At 45.7% G+C, this 27434-nt stretch overlaps 1 protein-coding gene across 12 annotated transcripts in view; it reads left to right on the top strand.

Moving 5' to 3' along the window:
- The first annotated feature begins 12895 nt into the window (after positions 1-12895).
- LOC133482727 (neurofibromin) overlaps positions 12896-27434 on the top strand; it is a 158772-nt gene continuing 144233 nt past the window's right edge. For 9 of the 12 annotated variants that reach the window (XM_061783160.1, XM_061783166.1, XM_061783158.1 and 6 more), the window contains exon 1: positions 12898-13171. In XM_061783160.1, coding sequence (XP_061639144.1) covers positions 13112-13171 — 60 coding nt within the window. In that variant the 5' untranslated portion in view covers positions 12898-13111. Of the gene's footprint in view, positions 13172-15624; positions 15693-27434 lie in introns of all 12 variants that reach the window. The other 3 variants (XR_009789894.1, XR_009789895.1, XM_061783164.1) reach the window with 2 other exon arrangements.

The raw sequence follows: 27434 nt of genomic DNA, 5'->3' as shown, positions 1-27434 counted from the left end.
CTTTCTACGCATGAAACCATATTGTTGCTCGCAAATACTCACTTCTTTCCTGAGTCTAGCCTCCACTACTCTTTCCCATAACTTCATTGTGTGGCTCATCAACTTCATTCCCCTATAGTTCCCACAGCTCTGCACATCACCCTTGTTCTTAAAAATGGGCATCAGCAGACTTTTCCTCCATTCCTCAGGCATCTTCTCACGCGCGAGAATTCTATTGAACAAGCTGGTCAAAAACTCCACAGCCACCTCTCCTCGATGCTTCCATACCTCCACAGGAATGTCATCAGGACCAACTGCCTTTCCATTTTTCATCCTCTGTAATGCCTTTCTAACTTCCCCCTTACTAATCATTGCCACTTCCTGGTCCACCACTTGCCTCTTCTACTCTCTCTTCTCTCTCATTTTCCTCATTCATCAACTACTCGAAATATTCTTTCAGCTAGCACACTGCTGGCACCAGTCAACATATTTCCATCTCTATCCTTAATCACCCTAAAGTGCTGCACATCCTTCCCATCTCTATCCCTCTGTCTGGCCAACCTGTATAGATCCTTTTCTCCTTCTTTAGTGTCCAACCTGGCATACATGTCATCATATGCCTCTTGTTTGGCCTTTGCCACCTCTACCTTTGCCTCTACCGTTGCCCTATTTCGCATCTCAATGTATTCCTTTCGCCTCTCCTCGGTCCCCCCAGTGTCCCACTTCTTCTTAGCTAACCTTTTTCTTTGTATGATTTCCTGTACTGTGAGGTTCCACCACCAAGTCTCCTTCTCTCCTTTCCTGCCAGAAGATACACCAAGTACTCTCCTGCCTGCCTCTCTGATCACCTTGGCTGCAGTGGTCCAGTCTTCTGGAAGCTCCTCCTGTCCACCGAGAGCCTGCCTCACCTCTTCCCGAAAAGCTGCACAACACTCGTCCTGTCTCAGCTTCCACCAAATGGTTCTCTGCTCTGCCTTTGTCTTCCTAATATTCCTCCCCTTCACCAGAGTCATCTTACACACCACCATCCTATGCTGTCTAGCCACACTCTCCCCTACCACAACCTTACAGTCGGTAACTTCCTTCAGATGACATCGTCTGCACAAGATGTAATTCACCTGTGTGCTTCTACCTCCGCTCTTGTAGGTCACCCTATGTTCGTGCCTCTTCTGGAAAAAAGTGTTCACTCCAGCCATTTGCATCCTTTTTGCAAAGTTCCTTTCCTGGATGCCGTACTTACCCATCATTTCTCTTCCCATCGACACCATGGTAAAATAATGTAAACCCTGCCCCTAAACTTCTAGCCTTACTGCCTTTCCACCTGGTCTCCTGGACACACAATTTATCAACCTTTCTCCTAATCATCATGTCAACCAACTCCCGAGATTTTCCCGTTATAGTCCCAACATTCAAAGTCCCCAGATTCAGTTCTCGGCTCTGTGCTTTCCTCTTCTCTTTCTGCCGAAGAACCCGCTTTCCACCTCTTCTTCTTCTTCGACTTCGACCCACAGTAGCTGAAATTCCAACGGCGCCCTGCAGGTTGATGGCGCCGGTGGCGGACGTTGTTAACCCGGGCCACAACCGATCCGGTATGGAATTCTTTGGATGAACGCTCATATTTGTTTGGCAAAGTTTTAAGCCGGTTGCCCTTCCTGACGCAACCCTCTGCATTTATCCGGGCCTCTGATTTATACAAATTGGTTTCTTGTATGAAAAAGGTGTTGTCATATACTGCCTATTGTAGCCGGGAGGGCGCTTTGCATTCTCTCTCTCTCTCTCTCCCCTCCCTTCTCTGTTTTCAACACCTGTCTCCTTATCACCACCGGTATATAAACCTGCCTTATCACCACCGGTATATAAACCTGCCTTTTCCAGGAAATCCTCCCCGAAGTATTGCAGTTACTTTCAGTGGTACCAAAGCCCACTCTTCCAGTTCAGGGTGTACCCCCCCCTCTCGTCCAAAAGATAGCTGGGATAGGCTCCATCACGCCCGCGACCCTAGTGAGGATAAGCGGTACAGAAAATGGATGGATGGATGGATGTTGTCACAAGGAAAACAGTGAGTTATGTACTCCGCCACCATGGTCTGTATGAACACTCACCAAGCAAGACCCCATTGCTGAAAAAAAAAAGCATGTCAATGCTCTTTTTAAAGTTTGCTGAACAACATTTGGACAAGCCAGTTAAATACTGGGAGAATATAGTCTGGTTGGATTAGAGCAAAATTGAACTGTTTGGATGCCATACTGCACACCACGTTTGGAGGAGGCACTGATGAACGCACTCACTCTCCAAGTAGCCCACATAGGAAAACAAGAAAAGACTCTCCAAGAACTCACGGAATCCCTACACTCCCTCACACAACAGGTATCCCTCCTCGATGCGAGCTAACCCTCCACCTGTAAGCAGCCTCAGCGCCACCATGCCTCCTGTATAAAGAACCTCATGTTCCGCCGCCCGAGCCCTACTCCGGGGACTTAGGTTCATGTAGCCAGTTTCTACTCTATTGCTTACTCGTTTTCAAACTTCAACCATACAGTTATCCCACTGAACAATCCAAAGTAGCGTATGTCACTAACCTCCTCCGCGGCAAAGCAGCTAAATGGTCCACTTCCTTATGGCTCCACACCTTCCCAGTACATCACTCATTCAATTCCTTTTCCGATGAACTTCGTAAAGTGTTCGATCACCCCGTTCAGGGCAAAGAATCCACCCGTCGTCTCCTCACGCTCACGCAGGGTGCTAATTCTGCAGCGGAATATTCCGTAGAGTTCCGGATATTGCCAGGTGAATGTGGGTGGGATGACGCGGCACTTCAGGGGATTTTTTCCAATGACCTTTCCGAGCAGCTCAAGGATGAGCTAGCAGTCCGGGAGGAGCCCTCTTCTCTCGAGGATCTTATCGGCCTTTCCATCCATCTGAATAACAGACTGCGGGAGGATACACTATAGAGAGGGGTTCGCTCGCACAAAAACCCTCCCACTCCGAGCGCTGCGCCGTCAGCTTCACACCCGCCTCTCGCACAGTCTTCCGCCTTTCCGTCACTCCCCGTAGCCACTGAAGAGCCCATGCAAGTTGCTAAGACATGGTTAGATCCACAGGAGCGTCAGCATTGTATCGCCCAACGGCTGTGTATCTACTGCGGTCAAACCGGTCACTTTATTTCCTCATGTCCCCTCTGGCCAAAAGACCAGGCTCACCGCAACCTGAGAGCGTCGTGGTGAGCCAAACCTCCATCCCCAAAAGCTCTCCTTCTCGCATGACTGCTTCCGCTGTATTTGTATACCTTGATGACATCCTCATTTTCTCCCGCTCCCCCGAAGAACACCGCCTCCATGTACGCCAAGTCATTCAGCGTCTCCTTGAAAACCGGCTATATGTTAAACCTGAAAAGTGTGAATTCCACCTCTCCTCCGTACACTTCCCAGGCTACGTCATCTCCAAAGGTCAACTACAACCCGACCCTGCCAAAATCCAAGCAGTTGTTAACTGGCCCACTCCCACCACCCGCAAAGAACTACAACGTTTCCTTGGTTTCGCCAATTTCTACCGTCGGTTTATCCGTGATTACAGCAAGGTCGCTATTCCCCTCACTCGCCTCACATGCGCCAGCTCCCTCTTTCGTTGGACCCCGGCAGCATCCCAAGCATTCAACTGACTCAAGACCCTGTTCACCAGTGCGCCCATTCTTCGCCACCCCGACCCCTCCCTCCAGTTCGTGGTCGAGGTTGACGCCTTGGACACGGGGGCAGGGGCTGTCCTCTCGCAGCGGGACCCCACGATCCAGAAACTGCACACCTGTGCCTTTTTTCGCGTCGTCTGTCCCCTGCCGAGAGAAACTACGATGTCGTCAACCGAGATCTACTGGCCATTATATGGGTCTTGGAAGAGTGGAGGCACTGGTTGGAGGGGACTGAACAACCATTTATCATTTAGACCGACCACAAGAATCTTGCTTACCTCTGTTCCGCCAAACGCCTTAACCCCCGACAAGCTCGCTGGGCTCTCTTCTTGACCAGGTTTAATTTCAATCTCTCCTTCCGTCTTGGCTCCAAAAACGGCAAACCTGATGCCCTGTCTCGACTTTACTCACCCCCCACCAGCCCTGACAAACCGGAACCCATTCTTCCTCCCTCATGCTTTGTTGGTGCTACCACTTGGCAAATCGAACTGGTGGTTAAGGAGGCCCAAAAAACTCACCCGGATCCCAAGACTGGGCCTTCAAACCGCCTGTTCGTACCAGATTCTGCACGCTCTGATGTTCTTCAGTGGGCTCATACCTCCAAACTCACCTGTCATCCTGGCATCACCCGCACCATTCAGTTCATCCGGCAGCATTTCTGGTGGCCTCGCCTTGTTCAAGACACCCGCGAGTTCGTCCAAGCCTGCTCCGTCTGTGCCCGAGGGAAATCTTCACACCTGCCTCCAGCTGGGCTGCCGCGTCCATTGCATATCCCTGGCCGCCCTTGGTCCCATATTGCTCTGGACTTCGATGCCGGTCTACCTCCTTCTGAAGGTAACTGTCATTCTCACCATTGTCGATCGTTTTTCCAAATCTGTCCATTACATACCTCTCCCCAAGCTACCATCCGCCTTCGAAAACTACTGACCTCATTGTCCAGCATGTCTTTAGACTCCACGGTATTCCCATCGATATTGTCTCTGGCAGAGGTCCTCAGTTCTCATTCCTGGTGTGGAAGGAATTCTGTAAAGAGGTGGGCGCAGCAGCCAGCTTGTCATCGGGATATCATCCGCAGACCAACGGCTAGACGGAGCGGGCAAACCAATCCCTGGAATCAGCCCTCCGTGAAGTTACTTACTTTGGCTAATCTTCATTCCTCTGCTTTCCAGTGCATGCCTCCATCTTTCTAACTGTTCCTCCACCTGCTCCCAGCTTTCACTGCAGATCACAATGTCATCTGCAAACATCATGGTCCACGGGGATTCCAGTCTCACCTCATCTGTCACCCTAACCATCACCACTGCAAACAGGAAGGGCTCAAGGCTGATCCCTGATGCAGTCCCACCTCCACCTTGAATTCATCTGTCACACCAACAGCACACCTCACCGCTGTTCTGCTGCCCTCGTACATGTCCTGTATTATTCTAACATACTTCTCTGCCACAGTACCATGCAGTACCACAGTTCCTCTCTGGGTACTCTGTCATAGGCTTTCTCTAGATCTACAAAGACACAATGTAGCTCCTTCTGACCTTCTCTGTACTTTTCCATCAACATCCTCAAGGCAAATAATGCATCTGTGGTACTCTTTCTAGGCATGAAACCATACTGTTGCTCGCAAATACTCACTTATGTCCTGAGTCTAGCCTCCACTCCTCTTTCCCACAACTTCATTGTGTGGCTCATCAACTTCATTCCTCTATAGTTCCCACAGCTCTGCACATCACCCTTGTTCTTAAAAATGGGCACCAGTACACTTTTCCTCCATTCCTCAGGCATCTTCTCACGCACTAGAATTCTATTGAACAAGCTGGTCAAAAACTCCACAGCCACCTCTCCTAGATGCTTCCATACCTCCACAGGAGTGTCATCAGGACCAACTGCCTTTCCATTTTTCATCCTCTTTAATGCCTTTCTAACTTCCCCCTTACTAATCATTGCCACTTCCTGGTCCACCACACTTGCCTCTTCTACTCTCCCTTCTCTCTCATTTTCCTCATTTATCAACTCCTCGAAGTATTCTTTCCATCTAGCTAGCACACTGCTGGCACCAGTCAACATATTTCCATCTCTATCCTTAATCACCCTAACTTGCTGCACATCCTTCCCATCTCTATCCCTCTGTCTGCCCAGCCTGTATAGATCCTTTTCTCCTTCTTTGTGTCCAACCTGACATACATGTCATCATATGCCTCTTGTTTGGCCTTTGCCACCTCTACCTTTGCCCTGTGTCGCATCTCAATGTTTCCTTTCGCCTCTCCTCGGTCCTCTCAGTGTCCCACTTCTTCTTAGCTAACCTTTTTCCTTGTACGATTTCCTGTACTGTGAGGTTCCACCACCAAGTCTCCTTCTCTCCTTTCCTGCCATAAGATACACCAAGTATTCTCCTGCCTGCCTCTCTGATCACCTTGGCTGCAGTGGTCTAGTCTTCTGGAAGCTCCTCTTGTCCACCGAGAGCCTGTCTCACCTCTTCCCGAAAAGCTGCACAACACTCGTCCTGTCTCAGCTTCAACCACATGGTTCTCTTCTCTGCCTTTGTCTTCCTAATCTTCCTCCCCACCACCAGAGTCATCTTACACACCACCATCCTATGCTGTCTAGCCACACTCTCCCCTACCACAATCTTACAGTCGGTAACCTCCTTCAGATTACATCGTCTGCACAAGATGTAATCCACCTGCGTGCTTCTACCTCCGCTCTTGTAGGTCACCCTATGTTCGTGCCTCTTCTGGAAAAAAAGTGTTCACTACAGCCATTTGCATCCTTGTTGCAAAGTCTACCACCATCTGTCCCTCCAATTTCCTTTCCTGGATGCCGTACTTACCCATCACTTCTTCATCACCCCGATTACCTTCACCAACATGTCCATTACAATCTGTATATACAATTACAATTACGACTCTCTCTCTGTCTGGGATGCTCAGAACTACTTCGTCTAGCTCCTTCGAGAATTTCTCTTTCACCTCCAGGTCACATCCTACCTGTGGGGCATAGCCACTAATCACATTATACATAACACCCTCAAGTTCAAGTTTCAGCCTCATCACTCGATCTGATACTCTTTTCACCTCCAAGACATTCTTAGCCAACTCTTCTTTTATAATATCCCCGACTCCATTTCTCTTCCCATCGACACCATGGTAAAATAATTTAAACCCTGCCCCTAAACTTCTAGCCTTACTGTCTTTCCACCTGGTCTCCTGGACACCCAATATATCAACCTTTCTCCTAATCATCATGTCAACCAACTCCCGATATTTTCCTGTCATAGTCCCAACATTCAAAGTCCCCACATTCAGTTCTCGGCTCTGTGCTTTCCTCTTCTCTTTCTGCCGAAGAACCCGCTTTCCACCTCTTCTTCTTCTTTGACTTCGACCCACAGTAGCTGAATTTCCAACGGCGCCCCGCAGGTTGACGCCGCCGGTAGCGGACGTTGTTAACCCGGGCCTCGACCGATCCCGTATGGAATTCTTTGGATGAATGCTCATATTTGTTTGGCAAAGTTTTAAGCCGGATGCCCTTCCTGACTCAATCCCTCTGCATTTATCCAGGCTTGGGACCGGCCTACAGTTTGCACTGACTTGTGCCCCCCATAGGGCTGCATTCATTTATTCATTTCAGCAGGATAATGATCCAAAACATATTGCAAAGGAAACTCTCAATTGGTTTCAAAGGAACAAAATAAAGCTGCTAGAATTGCCCAGCCAATCACCTGACTAATCGAAAATCTATGGAAAGAACTGAAACTCAAGGTCCATAAACGAAGCCCACGGAACCTTCAAGATTTGAAGACTGCTTGTGTGGAGGAATGGGCCAATGTCACACCAGAGCAATGCATGTGACTAGTTTCTCCATACAGGAGGCGTCTTGAAGCTGTCATTGCACACAAATGCTTTTGTACAAAATATTATATAAATACCAGTTGGCGTATTCAATACTTTTTCCCTCTGTCATTTCACATTATTACACAAAACTTAATTTCTGCTCTTATTTGTTGTACTCTGTTTGTATGTATGGATTACTTGCGTTGTTCCCAACATCTGGTGAAATTTCCATGTCAATAGCACCTTTGGAAATATATGTAATGAGAAAAATGGTGATGTGTTAAATACATATTTCAGCCGCTGTATTTGTGATGGCAACAGCTAAACATTCCTTCATTCTTTTTCCATACCACTTATCCTCACTAGGGTCTCGGGCGTGCTGGAGCCTATTCCAGCTATCTTTGGGCGAGAGGCGGGATACACCCTAAACTGGTCACCAGCCAATCGCAGGGCACACATAAACAAACGATCATTCGCACTCACATTCACACCTACAGGCAATTTAGAGTTTCCAATAACCTACCATGCATGTTTTTGAGATGTGGGAGGAAACCGGAGTGCCCGGAGAAAACCCATGCACCGTGCCACCACAGCAAAAGATATTATTGATGGATTAAATCTAATCAAATATAAACAGAGTACTGTACCTAACACAGTAGAAGAAGAAGAAGAATCATCTTTTATTGTCATGAACATGCATGCATGCACACGAAATTTGTTCTCTGCATTTAACCCATCACAGTGAACCCATACACATGTTAGTGGAACACACTGGAGCAGGGGGCAGCTGAAGCGCCCGGGGAGCATTTCGGGTTATCAGTGTCTTGCTCAAGGACACCACAGCCGTGAGTCCGGGGGATGTTGGCGGATGGTCCAGTCGGGGTTTTGAACCTAGGTCACCCACGGTGGCAGGAGATGATCTTAACCATTGGGCCACGGCTGCCAATATGACTGTAATGCTTCAGTACTATTTTAGCCCAATTTATTTCAAGGACACCCCTGTGCTATACTGTCTTATGCCACCACTAGCTTTGTTTTTGTGTGTGTTTTTTTACCTTTTTCCCCACACTAGCCATGTTGGCATTTCAACAAAACTATGTATTGAGGTGGTGCATGGCCCAGGGAAGAACACATTAAGTTTCGGTGAAATTCTGGGAAAAGGTTTGGATATACAGTAGGGAAACAGAATGCTAAATAGCAAACAAACATAATTACAAGGCTCTGCAATTTTTCCACACTTTTTTTTTCATTTGTTTGGCCTTGAGGGAGGTCTGTATTCTGTTAAGTAAAATTTTAGGAAGAAACAAAGTTATAATTATAATATATATATCGTCATTACAGAATTGCTAAAACAACAAATCTAAAAAGACTTTTCTCAGAAGAGATTAACCCCGCTGCCCTACAGAAATGGCCCGATAGTTCAGTCCCCCATCCATGCATTTTTTTATCCTGCTTGTCAATGTCAGTGTTAAAAATGTTACTGCCTGTATTTGAAAATAGATACTTTCTGCTCCTTACTTTGTCAAAACAGGCTTGTTACGTTTATCAACCTCCACAGATGATGACAAAACTTAAAAAAGAAATAGGTAAAGTTAAATGATGATTGATTGGGGTCTCTGGAGTTACCCACGGTGAGAGGCGCCGAGTAGGTGTGGGTATACTTATTGCCCCCTGACTCAGCGCCTGTACGTTGGGGTTCACCCCGTTGGACGAGAGGGTAGCCTCCCTCCGGCTTCGGGTGGAGGGACGGGTCCTGACTGTTGTTTGTACCCATGCACCAAACAGCAGTTCAGAGTACCCACCCTTTTTGGTGTCCTTGGAAGGGGTGCTGGAGAGCGCTCCCGCTGGGGACTCCATCGTTCTGCTGGGGGACTTCAATGCTCACGTGGGCAATGACAGTGAGACCTGGAAGGGCGTGATTAGGAGGAACGGCCCCCCCGATCAGAACCCAAGCGGTGTTATGTTATTGGACTTCTGTGCTCATCACGGATTGTCCATAACGAACACCATGTTCAAGCATAAGGGTGTCCACACGTGCACTTGGCACAAGTACACCCTGGGTCACAGTTCGATGATCGACTTTGTGGTCGTGTCATCATATCTTGGACACTCGGGTGAAGAGAGGGGCGGAGCTGTCAACTGATCACCACCTTGTGGTGAGTTGGCTCCGATGGTGGGGCAAGATGCCGGCCCGACCTGGCAGGCCCAAACGTATTGTGAGGGTCTGCTGGGAACGTCTGGCAGAATCCCCTGTCAGAAGGAGTTTCAACTGCCACCTCCGGCAGAACTTCACCCATGTCTCGGGGGAGGCGGCCGACCGGAGCTGTGGCCGTAAGGTAGTCGGTGCCTGTCGTAGCGGCAATCCCCGAACCCGTTGGTGGACACCAACGGTGAGGGATGCCATCAAGCTAAAGAAGGAGGTACTATCGGGCCTTTTTGGCCTGTGGGACTCCTGAGGCAGCTGATGGGTACCGGCTGGCAAAGCGGAATGCAAATTTGGTGGTCGCTGAAGCAAAAACTCAGGCATGCGAGGAGTTCGGTGAGGCCATGGAAAAAGACTTTCGGAAGGCTTCGAGGAAATTCTGGTCCACCATCCGGCGTCTCAGGAGGGGAAAGCAGTGCACCACCAACACTGTGTATAGTGGGGATGGGGCGCTGCTGACCTCTACTCGGGACGTTGTGAGTCGGTGGGGAGAATACTTCAAAGACCTCCTCAACTCCAACGACACGCCTTCCCATGAGGAAGCAGAGTCTTGGTTCTCTGAGGCGGGCTCTCCTATCTCTGAGGTTGAGGTCACCGAGGTGGTTAAAAAGCTCCTCGTTGGCAAGGCCCCGGGGGTGGATGAGATTCGCTCGGAGTTCCTAAAGGCTCTGGATGTTGTGGGGCTTTCCTGGTTGACACGCCTCTGCAACATCGCGTGGACATCTGGGACAGTGCCTCTGGATTGGCAGACTGGGGTCGTGGTCCCCCTTTTTAAGAAGGGGGACCGGAGGGTGTGTTCCAACTACAGGGTGATCACACTCCTCAGCCTCCCTGGTAAGGTCTATTCAGGGGTGCTGGAGAGGAGGGTCCGTAGGGAAGTCGAATCTCAGATTCAGGAGGAGCAGTGTGGTTTTCGTCCTGGCCGTGGAACAGTGGAGAAGCTCTGCACCCTCGGCAGGGTCCTCGAGGGTGCATGGGAGTTCGCCCAACCAGTCCACATGTGTTTTGTGAACTTGGAGACGGCTGACCATGTACCTCGGGGAGTCCTGTGCTTCGCGAGTATGGGGTACCGAACCCCCTGATACGGGCTGTTCGGTCCCTGTATGACCGGTGTCAGAGCTTGGTCCGCATTTCCGGCAGTAAGTCGGACTCGTTTCCGGTGAGGCTTGGACTCCGCCAAGGCTGCCCTTTGTCACCTTTGCCCTGTTCATAACTTTTATGGACAGAATTTCTAGGCGAAGCTGAGGCGTAGAGGGGGTCCGGTTTGGTGGCCTCAAAATTGCATCTCTGCTTTTTGCAGATAATGTGGCTCTGTTCGCTTCATCAAGCCGTGATCTCCAACTCTCACTGGAGCGGTTCGCAGCCGAGTGTGAAGCGGCTGGGATGAGAATCAGCACCTCCAAATCTGAGACCATGGACCTCAGTCGGAAAAGGGTGGGGTGCCCTCTCCGGGTCGGGGATGAGATCCTGCCCCAAGTGGAGGAGTTCAAGTATCTTGGGATCTTGTTCACAAGTGAGGGAAGAATGGAACGGGAGATCGACAGGCGGATCGGTGCAGCGTCTGCAGTTATGCAGACTTTGCATCGGTCCGTTGTGGTAAACAAGGAGCTAAGCCGAAAGGCGAAGCTCTTGATTTACCGGTCGATCTACGTTCCTACCCTCACCTATGGTCACGTGCTGTGGGTCGTGACCGAAAGAACAAGATCCCGGATACAAGCGGCCGAAATGAGTTTCCTCCGCAGGGTGTCCGGGCTCTCCCTTAGAGATAGGGTGAGAAGTTCGGTCATCCAGGAGGATCTCAGAGTAGAGCCGCTGATCCTCCACACCGAGAGGAGCCAGATGAGGTGGCTGGGGCATCTGATTCGGATGCCTCCCGGACGCCTGCCTGGTGAGGTGTTCTGGGCACGTCCCACCGGGAGGAGACCCCGGGGACGACCCAGGACACGCTGGAGAGACGAGGTCTCTTGACTGGCCTGGGAAGGCCTCGGGATCCCCTCGGAAGAGCTGGATGAAGTGGCTGGGGAGAGGGAAGTCTGGGCGTCCCTGCTAAAGCTACTGCCCCCGTGACCCGACCTCGGATAAGCGGTAGGAAATGGATGGATGATTGGTTTATTGAGATCTTGGGGAGTTTTAGCCAGAAAAAATATGGAGATCAGCAACATGGAGGGACGTGAACCATCAAGCATTAAATTGACGATACAACTGATTTGGAGAAGGAAGATCAAAAAATAAGGCACTGGATGGGGAACCATCCAGTGCCTTATTTTTTGATGTTGTCTGCTCCAAGAATGATTCAGGGTGAATGTGTTATGTCCTTTGCCCGTCTAAAAAGCACAACCCTCTGTCTCATGTGAAAAAACATAAAGGTAAAGAGGTAAGATTTATTTTTTTCAGTTATTATTATGTGATAATGTATTATGTTTTGTAGGTTGACAGTATTAGCAAAACTATTGGAACATGTTTTGATAGCATAATATACCTAATATCTGGTTTTGTTTTTGTTTAATATTCTCATTGTTGGAATGATCTCAATGGCAGGTCGTTCATAGTTGCCTGTGTGTTTTTTATTAAATGTTTTAAGACGGTCATCAACACATTTCAGCTTAGTTTATTTAATTATGAGTCAGGTGCCGTAATTAATACTGATGCATAGTACATGTTTTTATTTCTTCTTTGCAATATTTTTGTTTCTTAATTTTTTTTCAAACTTAGAACTGTGTTTTTCTCACTTGGAACATTGTGCAAGGCCTCCACGTAATTGACGCATGCGCTTCAGGCAAGTTGCCGTTACAGCGGTGTTTTTCGTGGAGGTCACGAAATTCTACTTCAAAATAAAACACCTTACTGTGCAATTCATTTTTTTTTCAGTCATTAGAAATGTACTGAAACGAATATAAACTTACTTTGCTTTGTTTTGTAAAACAATTTATTCATATATATTTATTTTGTACTTGACTCACGACTGTACTGATGACAAAATACATATTTGCGAGGATAAAATCTTTCTACAACACAATGCCATCTACCGGAACTGGTAGGGCCCACCTGTATCTTATCTTTTCTGAAACTTCTAATCGCAATTAAAATATTGTTTTATCACAAATTACTTCGTGAGAGATTCTAATATAGACAGTTGGGCGAATGTATTATTTTGAAGACGATGCATGGATGTAGTATTTTATTTTTTTATTGTAAGCTAGCTTGATCCTGTTCTCCAACACCTATCAATTCCTCTGAAGAAGACTTCCGGTGGTCTTTTAATGGCGGTGGCATGGTGAATTCCACAGAAATCCCCAAATACTCGCCCCTTTGGTCCGCTCCCATCGATTCAGGGATGGTTTCCACGCAGTGTTGATGTTGACCGAGCCGGCCCCATACCTGTGATTTAGCAACCCAAGCACTGCGGTGTCTCTCCGCCCGGCCATGGCGGCTCACAAACCAGTGGAATGGGTCCAGGCCGTGATTACTAGATTTGATGAGCAGGTAAGATGGATTTACACGATTGGCTGGATGGCATAAAACAGAATAGCTCATCAGGCTGCCAAACAGCACAATCTGTCTAACGTGGAGGAAATTAATCCGCGATTTAGCGTCAAGAAGTGTTTTGACTGGTGACATGTGAACCGTCTTGCTGTACTGCAAAACAGTGAGACATTTGTAGCTATAGTAGTTCTATATATTTTCACAGCTGTCATTTCTTCGAGCTTTTCACAGACTTTCTCAATCTTCAGCAACAAGCTCCCAAAAATCTACAATGGCGACATCTAAGTTCATGGAAAGATCTGAAGCTGACCCTGTGAACCAATTTGTCACGTAGCTTGGTTAGCAGTTAGCAGGCCTAAAAAGATGTGACAGGACTGGAACACTTAGTTCTCACGTGTAGATGACTACTGAAGACAAAATGTACCAAACTTGCGTTTTACTGAGCCCAGACTTAATTTAATTATTTGTTGTTGTCTGCTACATGCGGTACGTAAATACAGAGTAAGTCTTCATCGCCAGTAGTTGGAGCTACACTGCGACGGTTTGACACATGCGTCAGTTTGTTCACAATTATCTGTCGTTTTGAAAATTGAAATTGCATGTATCAAAAGTACTAGTAGTATGATTGGCACTCATTATTGGTATTGGTGAGTAACTAATGAGTGAATACTGGTACTGATATTGGTCTGGAAAAAAAAGTGGTGGAGAACATCCCTAATTTTCCCAAAGTAAAAACAAAATATCTAAGGTAATCCATTGTCACACAACAGACTTTGTACAGGAGGTAGTAGATACTAGTTTGCATTACCCATGAAGAGGTTTTATAATGAATATCTGACAAGTAGTTTGTGTTATTGTCTGTCATTAAAAACTTCAGTCTGCTTTAGTTTTAGGAGTCTTGGCGCCCAGCGTTAGCTGCCACTGATTACGGATTGTAGTTGGGTTTAGAAGGATTACTGCTGTTAGTCTAAAGTGGCTTTGGAGCTACAACTACTTCTTGGCCATTGCTACCCTAATTATTCAGCAAAGCCAGTCGTCGGTTCAATCATCTTCTGTTTCTTGAGTTTTTGTTATCGTCAATATATTTTGTCAGTGTTTCAACAAGCCTCGCATCATAAAGTCGAATGGTATGACACTGTTGTGGTAGGATACATTGGATTCATAATTGTCCCTTTAACACAACCAAAACACATTGTTTTGTGTGTAAAACAGCTGTTGCGGTTTTTTGGGAGAAACTTTACCATGTTTGAATAACTGGGACCTCAAAGTTGAATCTTATCGGTCCAATTTTCCCATAGTAGTAATGGAATCAAAGTAATCTGTTCTAGAGTCGTGGTACAATGGTTGACTGGTTTGGACATCTGCCTCGCATTTCAGAGGGTGTGGTCTTGACTCAGGGCTCCAGCCTTCCTGTGTGGAATTTGCATATTCCACATGTGCTTTTCTCCTGGTAGTCTACTCCGTTTTCCTTCCACAATCTGAAAACAAGCTTCTTGGGTAAATTGAAAACTCTAAATTGTCATTAGGCATCAAAGTGAGTCTGAGTGGTTGTCTTTGTCTATACGTGGCCTGTGATTGGCTGGCATCGGACAGGGTATAACCCCGCCTCTCGCCTGAAGTTCGCTGGGATAGGCTCCAGCAATGAGGATAAGCGGTGTAGAAAATGGATGGATGTAATAGAGTCAAACTTGTACTACATGTGTGATGGAGATTTAGAGTTTAATGAAGTGAGGGAAATTTGCTGAAGGCGAGTTGACTTGCATCACAGTTCTAAACAATCTTAATTGTCATACAAGTGTTAAAACAAGTAAGTCACTGTATATTAGTATCCATCCATCCATCCATCCATTTTCTGAGCCGCTTCTCCTCACTAGGGTCGCGGGCGTGCTGGAACCTATCCCAGTTGTCATCGGGCAGGAGGCGGGGTACACCCTGAACTGGTTGCCAGCCAATCGCAGGGCACATACAAACAAACAACCATCCGCACTAAGATTCACACCTACGGGGAATTTAGAGTCTACAATTAATGCATGTTTTTGAGATGTGGGAGGAAACCGGAGTGCCCCGAGAAAACCCACGGAGGCACGGGGAGAACATGCAAACTCCCCACGCTCGTCCAACGTGCCGCCTGTATATTATTAATGCATTAAAAATATTCTGTGTACTCACCATTAATTTTGACACGTTATTGAAGAAAATACCTGTGAGACTTGCTGATGTCACACACGATGGTTCGATGTCCAAAGTTTGTCAATTTTCCTGAAAATATTGGTTGTCCAACTTAATTTGTATGACCCTAGGGGTGTTTAAATTTTGAGGTTGTACTGTACCAGTACATGATAATGGCTGGCCAAAGAAAAGCATGCATGTCCAGCTTTGGGAGTTTTTTTTATTTTTTATTTTTTTCCCCCCCCTCTTTGTCTATCTGCGTTCTTCTGCTTAACCGGTGTCAGATTGGGGGACAGTAGCCAAAGCAGAGGCCCAGACTTCCTTCTCCCTGTGTACTTTGTCCAGCGCTTCTGTGAGTATCCTAAGACACTTAGAGATAGGATCTCATCCCAGACCTGAAGAGGGAACATCACCCTTCTCAAGCTGAGGACCATGGTCTTAGATTTGTATCTGATTGCAAACCACTTCCATGAGAGTATAAGAACACGACCTGCTGAAGCCAACAGAAGCACTTCGTATGCAAAAAGAAAAGATGCAATACCAAGGCCATTAAACTGGACCCACCAACTTCCCAGTTGCACAGAAAAATTCTGTCCATAAAGACAAAGGGCAGCCTTGGCAGAGTTCAAACCTCGCCAGAAATCGATCCTACTTACTGCCTCTTATTTATTAATTTGTTTGTTTGTTTGCTTTGTTTATTTATCTCAAATAAAAAATGGCAAGGAATGGCCCTGAAATTGCACAATGTATTGGTCTTTGATTTCCATTGAAAGGAACTCTGAAGATGACTTTGTGGGAGTAGTTTGGGGCTGACCCCTGTCTGTTTCAGCATGACTGTGCAGTGTGCACCAGTGCACAAAGCAAGTCCCATGAAGACATGAATAAGTCTGGTGTGGATTACAGGCTGACATGGGAGTGGATGTTGACTCCTGCTCCCTCCCACTCCCACAGAGTTTGATCCCACTCCCTCCAAATCCCGAGTGAGTCTAAAAAAAATCTCACTCCCACGGAAATCGCTCCCAATCCTGAGTGAGCACTGTTTAGTTTGATGCTCAGGGGAAATGTTCAAATCTTGATTTGATTAAAGTTGTAATAAAATACAACTGCATCATGTTTTTCACTCTTGCGAATTATCGGTGACTTTACAATTCCCTCTCACTCCCGATGACCTTCGCTCCTCCTCCTGCCCAATCACGTGATTGATAGTGAAGTTCACTCCCACGAGACCCTGTGGGATTCCTGAAAAATATCACCCTCTAGTATGGATGAACTTGACTGACCTACTCCAGACCATATTTGATTGATTTGATTGACTGAACATTTTAGTATAATTTATTAACAACAAAACGCACTTGGCTCATGAAGGCTATTTCTTCTCTTTCTGCCATATTGAGAAGACTAGTTTTGCTTGTACTGGAAATGGTGACGTTAAAGGCACACCGCACACTGAGCGATGTGACCCGACTGAACTGTCGCGCAAGTATGCGGGGTTTGGCAACTGTTTTTCTGCAGTTCAAAATTTTATGTGGCAACGAGTCAATTAAAATGCACATAAGCTTTTACACATGCTAAAAATACATTCCCGGGTTTTAAACTAGCGAGAGACAAAATTGCCGCAGTGCTGTCCCCAAGCCATATAAATACAGTACATAAAATATAAAATATTGTTTTACAATAATACTTAACTATATTGAATGTAGTATATAATATAATTTGTAATCTACCTGTGGATGCAAAAACCAAAGCTTGCGGCCAAAATTTTCACGGTACGTGCCACTCTGGGTACATTGAAGTGAATGGGAGCGAGCAAGTCTCTTTTAAAATATTCACACGCACTCTTTTACCCCCTCCTGTTCGGCTGTTAAATCAAACCGAAAGGAGGGTCTGTATCCCTTTCATGCCGGAACAGTGTTACTGTGCCGCAGTGGAATTTTTAAGTTGTCACTGTGGTTCTTTGTACTCTGGATATATATTTTTTTATTTCAGTCTGACAGAACAAAGTTTTAAAGGGGAGTGACACAAAAACCAATGGGGAGAAACTGTGAAAAGATAATAAAAAAATATATGGAATCGAAGACAACAAAAGACAGGACATTAGCTAGAATAAAGATGGGGAAAGTAAATCATTATATGACTAGTACAGTGACACATTAGATATAGTGTTGTATATGGCAGCAGTGCTACACCCTGTGAAGGAAGGACAGGACAATATAGGTGTAGCGATTATGGACGAAATAAGAATTGTGCTTAATTTAGAAGGAAACGATGAGTTGGAAGCGGTGTCTGCGTCACTTCCGGGTTATCGTAATTTTAAATTACATCTTTTTAATCAATCTCGTATCGGAAGGTGGCTACACTTTAGAAACTTTGAGTTCTAGACTTTCCAGAGGTTTTGGCATGCATCACCAGGTGTTGGTCTGTAGCCAGGTCCACTCTGCTGATGTCATCACCCTCAGGTCCCACTGGAACGAGAGCAATGTGTTGCGAAGGAACAGTGAGTTGTACGCCACCAGAGCTAGGTAATGGGAAGAGGTCTCGTGGAAGGTGACCAATCACAGGAACCGTGAGAATGAAGTCGTGGAAGTCGGAGCAGATCAGCCGAGCCTAGTGGATCTGGGGATGTGAATGTCGTTCCGTGTGTGGTTGTGTATCAGCAGCACGGTTGTTCGGGAAGCGTCTAGGAAGGGTGTGGCATGCAGCGACAAACCCAGGTCATTAAACTCCGGCGAAGGCTGAAAGAACGCATGTGGACCGGTTACAGCTTGGTTAGCCAGTCGAATAGGGAAGTTGATAGTTGACGCTTTTACTATAACTTCATCTTCGGGGATGGTTTGTCCCGACTTAAGGTTTAATGGTTGGCGGAGCCGCCGTTAGCGTGCAACCAGAAAACATTGTTAATAGTGTCAACTTGAATGGTCAGTCGGACAAGTACATCTGCACCAACATAAGTTTTATGCGGCAAATTGGGGACTACAAGGAAGCAGTGAGTTAACGAGCAATGGTTCCATTGCAGGTTTAGGGCGCATACGCCCACTGCAGTGACGGCTGATGGTGGCACGGTGTTAACGGGAAAGCGAAAGGTTTTCGGCGTTAATTGAAGGTCAGGATGCTTAAGTCGTAGGATATCAAACAGTGCCTGAGAGATTGCCAATTTGTCAGCCCAACAAGGCCAGGATGACGTCATCTGTTGGGCAGTCGTGCAAATTAATTCCACCAGTAACATTGGGGCCGTAGCACTCTTCGTGCGGTGGTTGGACAAGATGCCAGAGTAACGTGTCAAGTTCTCGAAGTTGGTTCAGCGATTGCGAGGTGGCGTCGTCAATGGTGGTGTCGTTACTTGGAGTGCTGCCTGACAGGTCGCCATCCTCAGAGTGGTCCCACCCCAGGCACCGGACTGAGGACAGTTCCCGAGTTGGTGGTGGTAATGCCTGTTCCACCTGCGCCCACAGCTGAAGATATTTGTAATCGATTAGTGGCTCGAACCGGCAGAGCAGGTCTTGGCCGATGAGTAGGGGTACGGTTTCAATTGGAGACATGTTGACCAATTTAATTGGTGATGTAAAATAGTTGCGAAGGGCACTTGGTGAAGTGGACGAATCAGCTTGTTGACTAAATTTGAAACTAATTTAACCGATTAATTTATTTTGTTTGGGTAAATAAATTGTTAGTTATTTAGTTAAGCAACTTGATTTGACGGTGTTTGATGGTTATCACTGCGAGTCAATTCAATTGGTGAAGCGATTTAGGCCTTCAGCTGATTCACAAGTTTTATTTAACTTTGGGTAAAAGTCAAATGTAGTTATGATTAGACTTGTGAATTAATTCATTGCTTGTATGGCTAGTACTGGTGTGTCTTTTAGGCCAAGTGAAGAGGCATCAAAAACAAGCGATTTAAAGAGAAATATTCCCCCCCAATTTTTTTTTTTTTGTCAAAACAAAAAACAAATTCCCCCCAAAAAATTATTTAAAAAAAATCCAAGGGGTGGCGGGGAGAAAAGAAAAATTAATAATGAAAGTAAATAATAATTTAAAAAAATATTCCAAAAGTAAAAAAAATGTTTTTCGGAAAAAGTAAAATCCAATCAAGTTTTCCTTTTTTTTTCGAAGAAACATGAAAACCCAGAGTGATTAAAACAGACAAGCAATTAATGAATAAACTCCACTTTGTAAAATAAATCTGTTAATTAACTGTGGTTACTGTAAGTGGTTGTCAGTTTAATTCGACAGAAGGTGGTGTTGTGCACGTTTACAAACTGTTGTTTGAAATAGCAGTTGCTGTGTAGCAGTGACGACGCTTTCCAGCGGTGAAACTCGTTAGTCTCACGTTGTAAATTCCAAAACTGGTTAAAAATACCAGGCATAAAGCTTTAACAAGCGTCGACGTTTTGAAAAAGTGCGAAATCGGAGGCTTTAAATTTAAAAAGGTTCTTTCTCACTATCATGAATTGAGGCAAGCTCTCGGGCGTTGTTCGGTTGCCTAGGCAAGAGGTGACGCCAGGGTGCGCTGTGCGCGGCGCAGAGCATAACGGAAGCTTATCAGCCCACAAAAAGCACACAGCGGTGCTTATTATGAAAGCCCATGTTTATTGTTTCGAAAACGACCCAAGATGATGGGGAAATTTAGTCACAATGCTTTAGCATGCGATCAGTAATAGCTAACTAGCGGCTTGAGCCGGAGCTAGTCAGCTGTTCAGCTGTTCAGCTGCATGGCCTTGCAGAATGGTGGATCTGTATGCCTTTGTGCTAGAACAGTTTTGCTGTGCAACAGGGGTGTTTGAAATATTCCCTCTGCATATTTTTTAATTTTGTAATTATTCTGATGTTTATTGAAAATTCAGCCAGACAGAAAAGGGGTTTAGGTCACAGATAGGCACAGAGTGGACAAGGGGACTAGGGTTGAAAACCACAGCGGAACAATAGTGAGACAGTCTAGATATTTGAACACAAGTAACATTACAACAGTCATTTGTAGATTTGGGAGACACACCTGGTCAGGACATGCAATAACTAACCAAGAGGACAGAAAAGGGCAAGACAGGATGTGGGAAAATGAGCAAGGCAGTGCTACTGTTGAGTGGTGCGGTGGGATTCTTTTTTTAGTGTCAAAATACCTGTAAGAACCTGTGAGTTGATATGTTAGTATAACCTGTTTTGTTATGAGGGATCCCAGCACAAGTAATTAGTCTATTGTGTTTCTAGTGAACGTATTAGTGAATGAACACCATATCACATGCATCTTAGTCAACTGGTGTACAGAGTTGCTGAGCCGGCACATCGAGGAAGGGTGAGCCCGCCCGGGTGGGGGAGCAGTGTCAGCGAGCCAGTCCAGCAGGGGACCCATCCAGAGGGACGCCACTTATTTGTTTATGTTTATATAATTTGGGCTTCCAGCTCATAAAACTCATGAAATCAGGACTTAAATTTGAATACTGTGAAGAAATCACCATTTATTCTCAGTTTTTGTAGGAAAAAAAAGAAATTAGGGTTACATTAAATCAATCAAAATATGGTTTTTGAAGCTGTGAGTCCTGCCTCATTCCACTCTTTCTGGATCTCTGCTAGTTTCTTGAATCTTCTGTTTGATAATCCGCTGAAGCCCACGGTCATCTCTTTTGCTGGTGCATCTTCTCCTGCCACATGTTGTCCTTTCAACTAGACTTGCCATTGATATGCTTCGACACAGCCCTCTGTGAACAGCCAGCCTCCTTAGCTGTAAACTTTTGTCGCTTACCTATCCTATGGAGGGTATCAATGATGGTCTACTGGCCAGTTCTCAAGTCTGCAGTCTTCCCCATATTGAACCCAACTGAGACAATTGAACAAAACTGAAGCAATGACACCTGGGGAAACCAGTGCAGGTGCTTTACGTTTAGTGGCTGATTAGTGTGTGACACTCTGTTTAAAGCATTTATGGCCTGAAAAATTCTAATTTTTTAAATTCCTGATTTCGTGAGTTATATGACCTGGAAGCCCAAATTATGTTTATTAAAAAATTGAAATTGTTTAAATTCTGGACACTGAATGTATAATCTATGAACGTTTAACTTTTTGAATGGAATTATGAAAATAAATAAACCTTTTCATAATTCTCATTTTTTGGAAAGGGTCTGTAAGCTACTGTAGTAGTTGTAAAATATATCATTAATATCCTGTGGTGATTGAGTAAATTTTCCATTTGAATCTTGGGCAAATGTGTTTTTTCTCTGTTATGTGAAAGTTGGTTTGTGAGAAAATTTTCCTGATTCATTATTGTACTTGAAATTAGTGTATCTAAGCTTTTGTTGTAGGAACTTTTTGATCATATGCAATCGAGTTGTTATTTAGCATTATAAAGTTGGTTCCGAAGTAGGTTTGTCGAATTAATTGCGTATTCCTCTGTGAGTTGTTTGATTTTCATCTCCAATTCATTTTAAAATTTTTGTTCTTGTTTTTTCTTGCAGGAAGAGTGAAATGATTTTTGCCTCATTACAGCTTCCCCTGTTTCTCAAAGCAAGGATGGGGATATAGTTGTGGAATCATTCACACCTAGAAAATCTTCCCATTCCATCCTGAATCCCTGCTCGCGGTCCTCCTAGCCTGTGTACTCGGTGGAAGGTGATGTTAGCGTGTGTATCCTTCGGGATTTTCAGCACTGTTGACATGAAAGTTTTTTAATTGAGCCTCTGGATTATCAGGTGTACTCTCGGAAATGTCGGGAAAAAATAGGTTATCGCGCATGCTTCTTGACTGTAAGTCCAGCATTGCTTCTTTTTTTTTTTTTCTTCTTTCTTGAGAATTTCTACCTCTGTTGTCATCGCTTTCATTGGTGACTGTAGCTCAGCAGTCTTCTTTTAGCTCTTGGACTTGTTGGTGCGTAAACACCAAGTTGGTTTTGAGCTCCTTAATCTCCTGGTGAAGTGATAGCTTCATGTCAGTGGAGGAGAGGACTTGAATATGGGTGTCAGTAGAGGAAAGTTGTAAATCTTCAGTGCTAGTGGGCGAATTAGCCTTTCCTATATTCAGCAGATTGCTGCGGTCGTCATGGTGGGCTCCACTGGTTTGCATGATGAAGCGATCAAAAGATCAGTCGATGAAATCTTCGAGTGGCTCCACGATGGGTATCTTGGTGTCAACAGGGATTGGAAAAGAGTAATCAATAATAATCAACCCCCGTAATAAGAGAAAAAAACAATAGATGTTAAGTAAATTAAGTCTCGGTTCCTAATCTGATTTTGAAGTGTAGCTGCCAAAATTCCGTCTGGGAAATCTCGCAGGCTCTCTCGGTGTCAGAGCATTGTCACACGTCACACCCTGTAAATTCTAAACATCTTTAGAAATAGAGTGCAAATGAGGGCATACCCAGGAAGTTCGCATAGTTACGAATTATTGCCAGAGGTGGGTAGAGTAGCCAAAAATTGTACTCAAGTTGGAGTACTGTTACTTTAGAATATTATGACTCAAGTAAAAGTAAAAAGTAGTCCACCAAATAATTAAGCATAAAGTACTCAGTGAAAAAACTACTCAAGTACTGAGTAACTATTGAGAAATTTCAGATTTTTTTTTTTTAAATCAGAGGATGAACAGCAAATAAAAATAACGAAATAAAATAATGTGCAAATCGAGATATTGCTGAACAATATCACTAAATCTAAAACATAAATAAAACCTTTCTATAATAATTTTTTGAATAAATTAAGGCAAATTCAGCTCAAAGAAATGGTCTTATACTATATTGTTTCTACTTGTTAAACAGCATAATACTGTAGGCCCAGGGAAATTACAAAAACAGGAACAAGGCTGCAGTGCATATCAAAAGTATACACACCCCTGTTCAAATTCCAGGTTTTTGTGTTGGAAAAGATTTTGACCAAGATAAATCATTTAAAAAAAAAAAAAAAAAAAAAAAAGAAATTCCACCATTACTGTGGCCTAGTATTTGTACAACTCAACTAATTTATTATTGTATCTTTTTGAGAGGGGAGATGAAAATAAACAACTGAAATAAACTTGACTGACTTGGACTTGACTTTGAACTTGCTGCCTTCTTGGAGAGGTCACTATTGCAAAAGAGGTTTTCTAATTTAACTGGTCTTTTACCTGGTTATATAAAGTTCAGATCAAATAAATCTTGTTGCACAAGGATGCACTCTTATAACTGGCATGTGGCTGTGTTCAGAAGTAACAGATCACATTCAAACTCATGTTCAATGCGAGTCCACACATTCATACCACCATTTAAATTTTTAGGTGGGGAAAAAAACAACAATGCATGCATAGGGCCTTACAGAAACATTTGCTTTTTCCACTAAAATTTCTGAATGAAGACGCTGTTTGCTGGCCAACCTTAGTGTGTGTGTGTGTGAACAGAACGTACCCCAGAAGATGCATGTTTCACAGTTACTTGTGACCATAAAATAGTGCTGATGTTGCCATATGCACAGCCAAAACAACAGCAAAAACATCTGCATCTTACCGCAAGGTGTTTGATCAAATGAGGAGTGGGCTGAAGTATCCAGGTTTGGGCAATGACAAAACAACGCTGCATGTTAAAGCTGTTTTTCCTAGTCTATAATGTAAATGCGAGTCGCGCACGGCTGTCACAATCACAGTGGATTGGAGAAACGGCGCCTGATGCGGAAGTCGAAAACGAAGGTCTAAAATTGATCTCGCACGCGCAATTATTGATAAGATGAAAGTAGCGAGCGGCATGTCGATTATTGTAACTAGGGTTGGGCATTGAGAATCGAGAACCGATTGGAACCAGGACTAACTTTCAGGTTGTCCCGGAATTGTTCAAATTTAAAAAGTTTCGGTTCCCAGTTTCAATGCCTCGTCCGCCAGCCCTGAAGGAAAAAGTGGTGAAAACCAACAAAGATGAGGCAAAAATCAACAAAGAAGCGGCGAAAACCAACGAAGAAAAATGCGCACGAAGACGTGCTTGTGCCGAACGGCGGCGGCGAACAATACAGCAAAGGCCTTTTAATTGTCTCTGTTTAGTTCTGTAGGCTACACAATCATGGGGAAGACTGCTGACCTGACAGTTGTCCAAAAGATGACCATTTACACCTTGCACAAGGAGGGCAAGACATAAAGTCATTGCTAAAGAGCCTGGCTGTTCATAGAGCTCTCTGTCCAAGCACATTAATAGAGACGTGAAGGGAAGGAAAAGATGTGGTAGAAAAAAAGTGTACAAGCAGTAGAGATAACCGCACCCTGGAGAGGATTGTGAAACAAAACCCATTCAAAAATGTGGGGGAGATTCACAAAGAGGGGACTGCAGCTGGAGTCAGTGCTTCAAGAACCACCACGCACAGATGTATGCAAGACATAGGTTTCAGCTGTCACATTCCTTGTGTCAAGCTATTCTTGAACAAGAGAGAGCATCAGAAGCTTCTCGCCTGGGCTCAAGACAAAAAGGACTGGACTGCTACTGAGTGGTCCAAAGTTATGCTCGCTGATTAAACTAAATTTTGCATGTCCGTTAGAAATCAAGGTACCAGAGTCTGGCGGAAGAGAGGAGATGCAGAGAATCCACGTTGCTTGAGGTCGAGTGTAAAGTTTCCATAGTCAGTGATGGTTTGGGGTGCCATGACATGTGCTGCTGTTGGTCCACTGTGTTTCCTTAGGTCCAAGTTCAACGCGGTCATCTACCAGGAAGTTTATGAAACTTTATGGAGATGCAGATTTATTTTTCCAAGAGGAAATTAACACCTGCACACACTGCCAAACCTACCAGTACCTGGAATAGGGACCATAGATTCCCTGTTCTTGATTGGCCAGCAAGCTCACCTGACCTCAACATGGGCTAATGTGAAGAAGACGATGCAATATGCCAGATCCAACAATGCAGAAGAGCTGAAGGCCACTATCAGAGCAACCTGGGCTCTCATAACACCTGAGCAGTGCCACAGACTGATCGACTCCGTGCCATGCCGCATTGCTGCAGGAATTCAGGCAAAAGGAGCCCCAACTAAGCTTTAGGCGCTGTCCTATGCTCATACTTTTTATGTTCATACTTTCCGTTGGCCAACATTTCTAGAAATATTTTTTTTGGTATCGGTCTTAAGTAATATTCTCATTTTCTGAGATACTGCATTTGAGTTTTTCATGAGTTGTCAGTTATCATCAACATTAAAAGAAATAAACATTTGAAATATGTCAGTCTGTAAAATGAATGTATACATGATACAATTTTCACTTTTTCAATGGAATTACTGAAATAAATCAACCTTTTCATGATATTCTAATTATATGACCAGCACCTGTAGTGTGTCTTAACTTTTTTTAAATTAATGACCAGTGGCCTCAGTGCAACACTTGGAATTAGATTATATTGTGCAAAGGAGGCTTTCACGATGTGTAGCGTCTGACGCGCTCCGATCTGCAGCCTACACCGTGCAGAGCTTCAGTGAAATCAAGTCTCAAGTCAATTGAGTGAAACAATAAAATACGTCTATGCCAACATTGAGACAGCTTACGAGGTCAACGGTTGGTTGCACTTATGGTTTTTAGCGTTTACTTCAGTCCATCCATCCATCCATTTTCTACCGCTTATCCGAGGTCGGGTCGTGGGGGCAGTAGCTTTAGCAGGGACGCCCAGACTTCCCTCTCCCCAGCCACTTCATTCAGCTCTTCCGGGGGGATCCCGAGGCATTCCCAGGCCAGCCGAAGGACGTAGTCTCTCCAGCGTGTCCTGGGTCGTCCCCGGGGTCTCCTCCCGATGGGACATGCCCGCAACACCTCACCAGGGAGGTGTCCGGGAGGCATCTGAATCAGATGCCCCAGCCACCTCATCTGGCTCCTCTCGATGTGGAGGAGCAGCCACTCTACTGAGATCCTCCCGGATGACCAAGCTTCTCACCCTATCTCTAAGGGAGAGCCCGGAAACCCAGCGGAGGAAACTTCATAGGTGAAGGTAGGAATGTAGATTGACCGGTAAATTGAGTGCTTCGCCTTTCGGCTTAGCTACTTCTTTACCACAAAGGACCGATACAAAGTCTGCATCACTGCAGACGCTGCACCGATCCGTACCAGTCCTCTCGAGAGGGGTTGGACTCTCTTCCACTCTGGAGTTGCCCACGGTGAGAGCCGCCGAGCAGGTGTGGGTATACTTATTGCCCCCCCGGCTTGGCGGCTGTACGTTGGAGTTCACCCCGGTAGACAAGAGGGTGGGGGGACGGGCCCTGACTGTTGTTTGTGCCTATGCACCAAACAGCAGTTCAGAGTACCCACCCTTTTTGGAGTCCTTGGAGGGGGTGCTGGAGAGCGCTCCCGCTGGGGACTCCATCGTTCTGCTGGGGGACCTCAATGCTCACGTGGGCAATGACAGTGAGACCTGGAATGGCGTGATTGGGAGGAACGGTCCCCCCGATCATAACCCCAGCGGTGTTCTGTTATTGGACTTCTGTGCTCATCACGGATTGTCCATAACGAACACCATGTTCAAGGATAAGGGTGTCCACACGTGCACTTGGCACCAGGACACCCTAGGTCGCAGTTCGATGATTGACTTTGTGGTCTTGGACATTTGGGTGAAGAGAGGGGCGGCTCCGATGGTGGGGGAAGATGCCGGTCCGACGTGGCACGCCCAATCGTATTGTGAGGGTCTGCTGGGAACGTCTGACAGAATACCCTGTCAGAAGGAGTTTCAACTCCCACCTCTGGCAGAACTTTGCTCATGTTCCGGGGGAGGCGGGGGACATAGAGTCAGAGTGGACCACATTCCGTGCCTCCATTGCTGAGGTGGCCGACCGGAGCTGTGGCCGTAAGGTGGTCTGTGCCTGTCGTGGCGGCGATCCCCGAACCTGTTGGGGGACACCAACGGTGAGGGATGCCATCAAGCTGAAGGAGGAGTCCTATCAGTCTTTTTTGGCCGGTGGGACTCCTGAGGCAGCTGGCCAAGCGGAATGCAGCTTTGGTGGTCGCTGAAGCAAAAACTCTGGTATGGTTCGGTGAGGCCATGGAGAAAGACTTCCGGACGGCTTCGAGGAAATTCTGGTCCAACATCTGGCGTCTCAGGAGAGGAAAGCAGTGCACCACCAACACTGTGTATAGTGGGGATGGGGCGCTGCTGACCTCGACTCAGGATGTTGTGAGTCGGTGGGGAGAATACTTC

Source organism: Phyllopteryx taeniolatus, chromosome 8 (genome assembly GCF_024500385.1).
Source record: "Phyllopteryx taeniolatus isolate TA_2022b chromosome 8, UOR_Ptae_1.2, whole genome shotgun sequence".
NCBI classification, from domain to species: Eukaryota; Metazoa; Chordata; class Actinopteri; order Syngnathiformes; family Syngnathidae; genus Phyllopteryx; species Phyllopteryx taeniolatus.
This window is presented reverse-complemented; position numbering and strand designations above follow the sequence as displayed.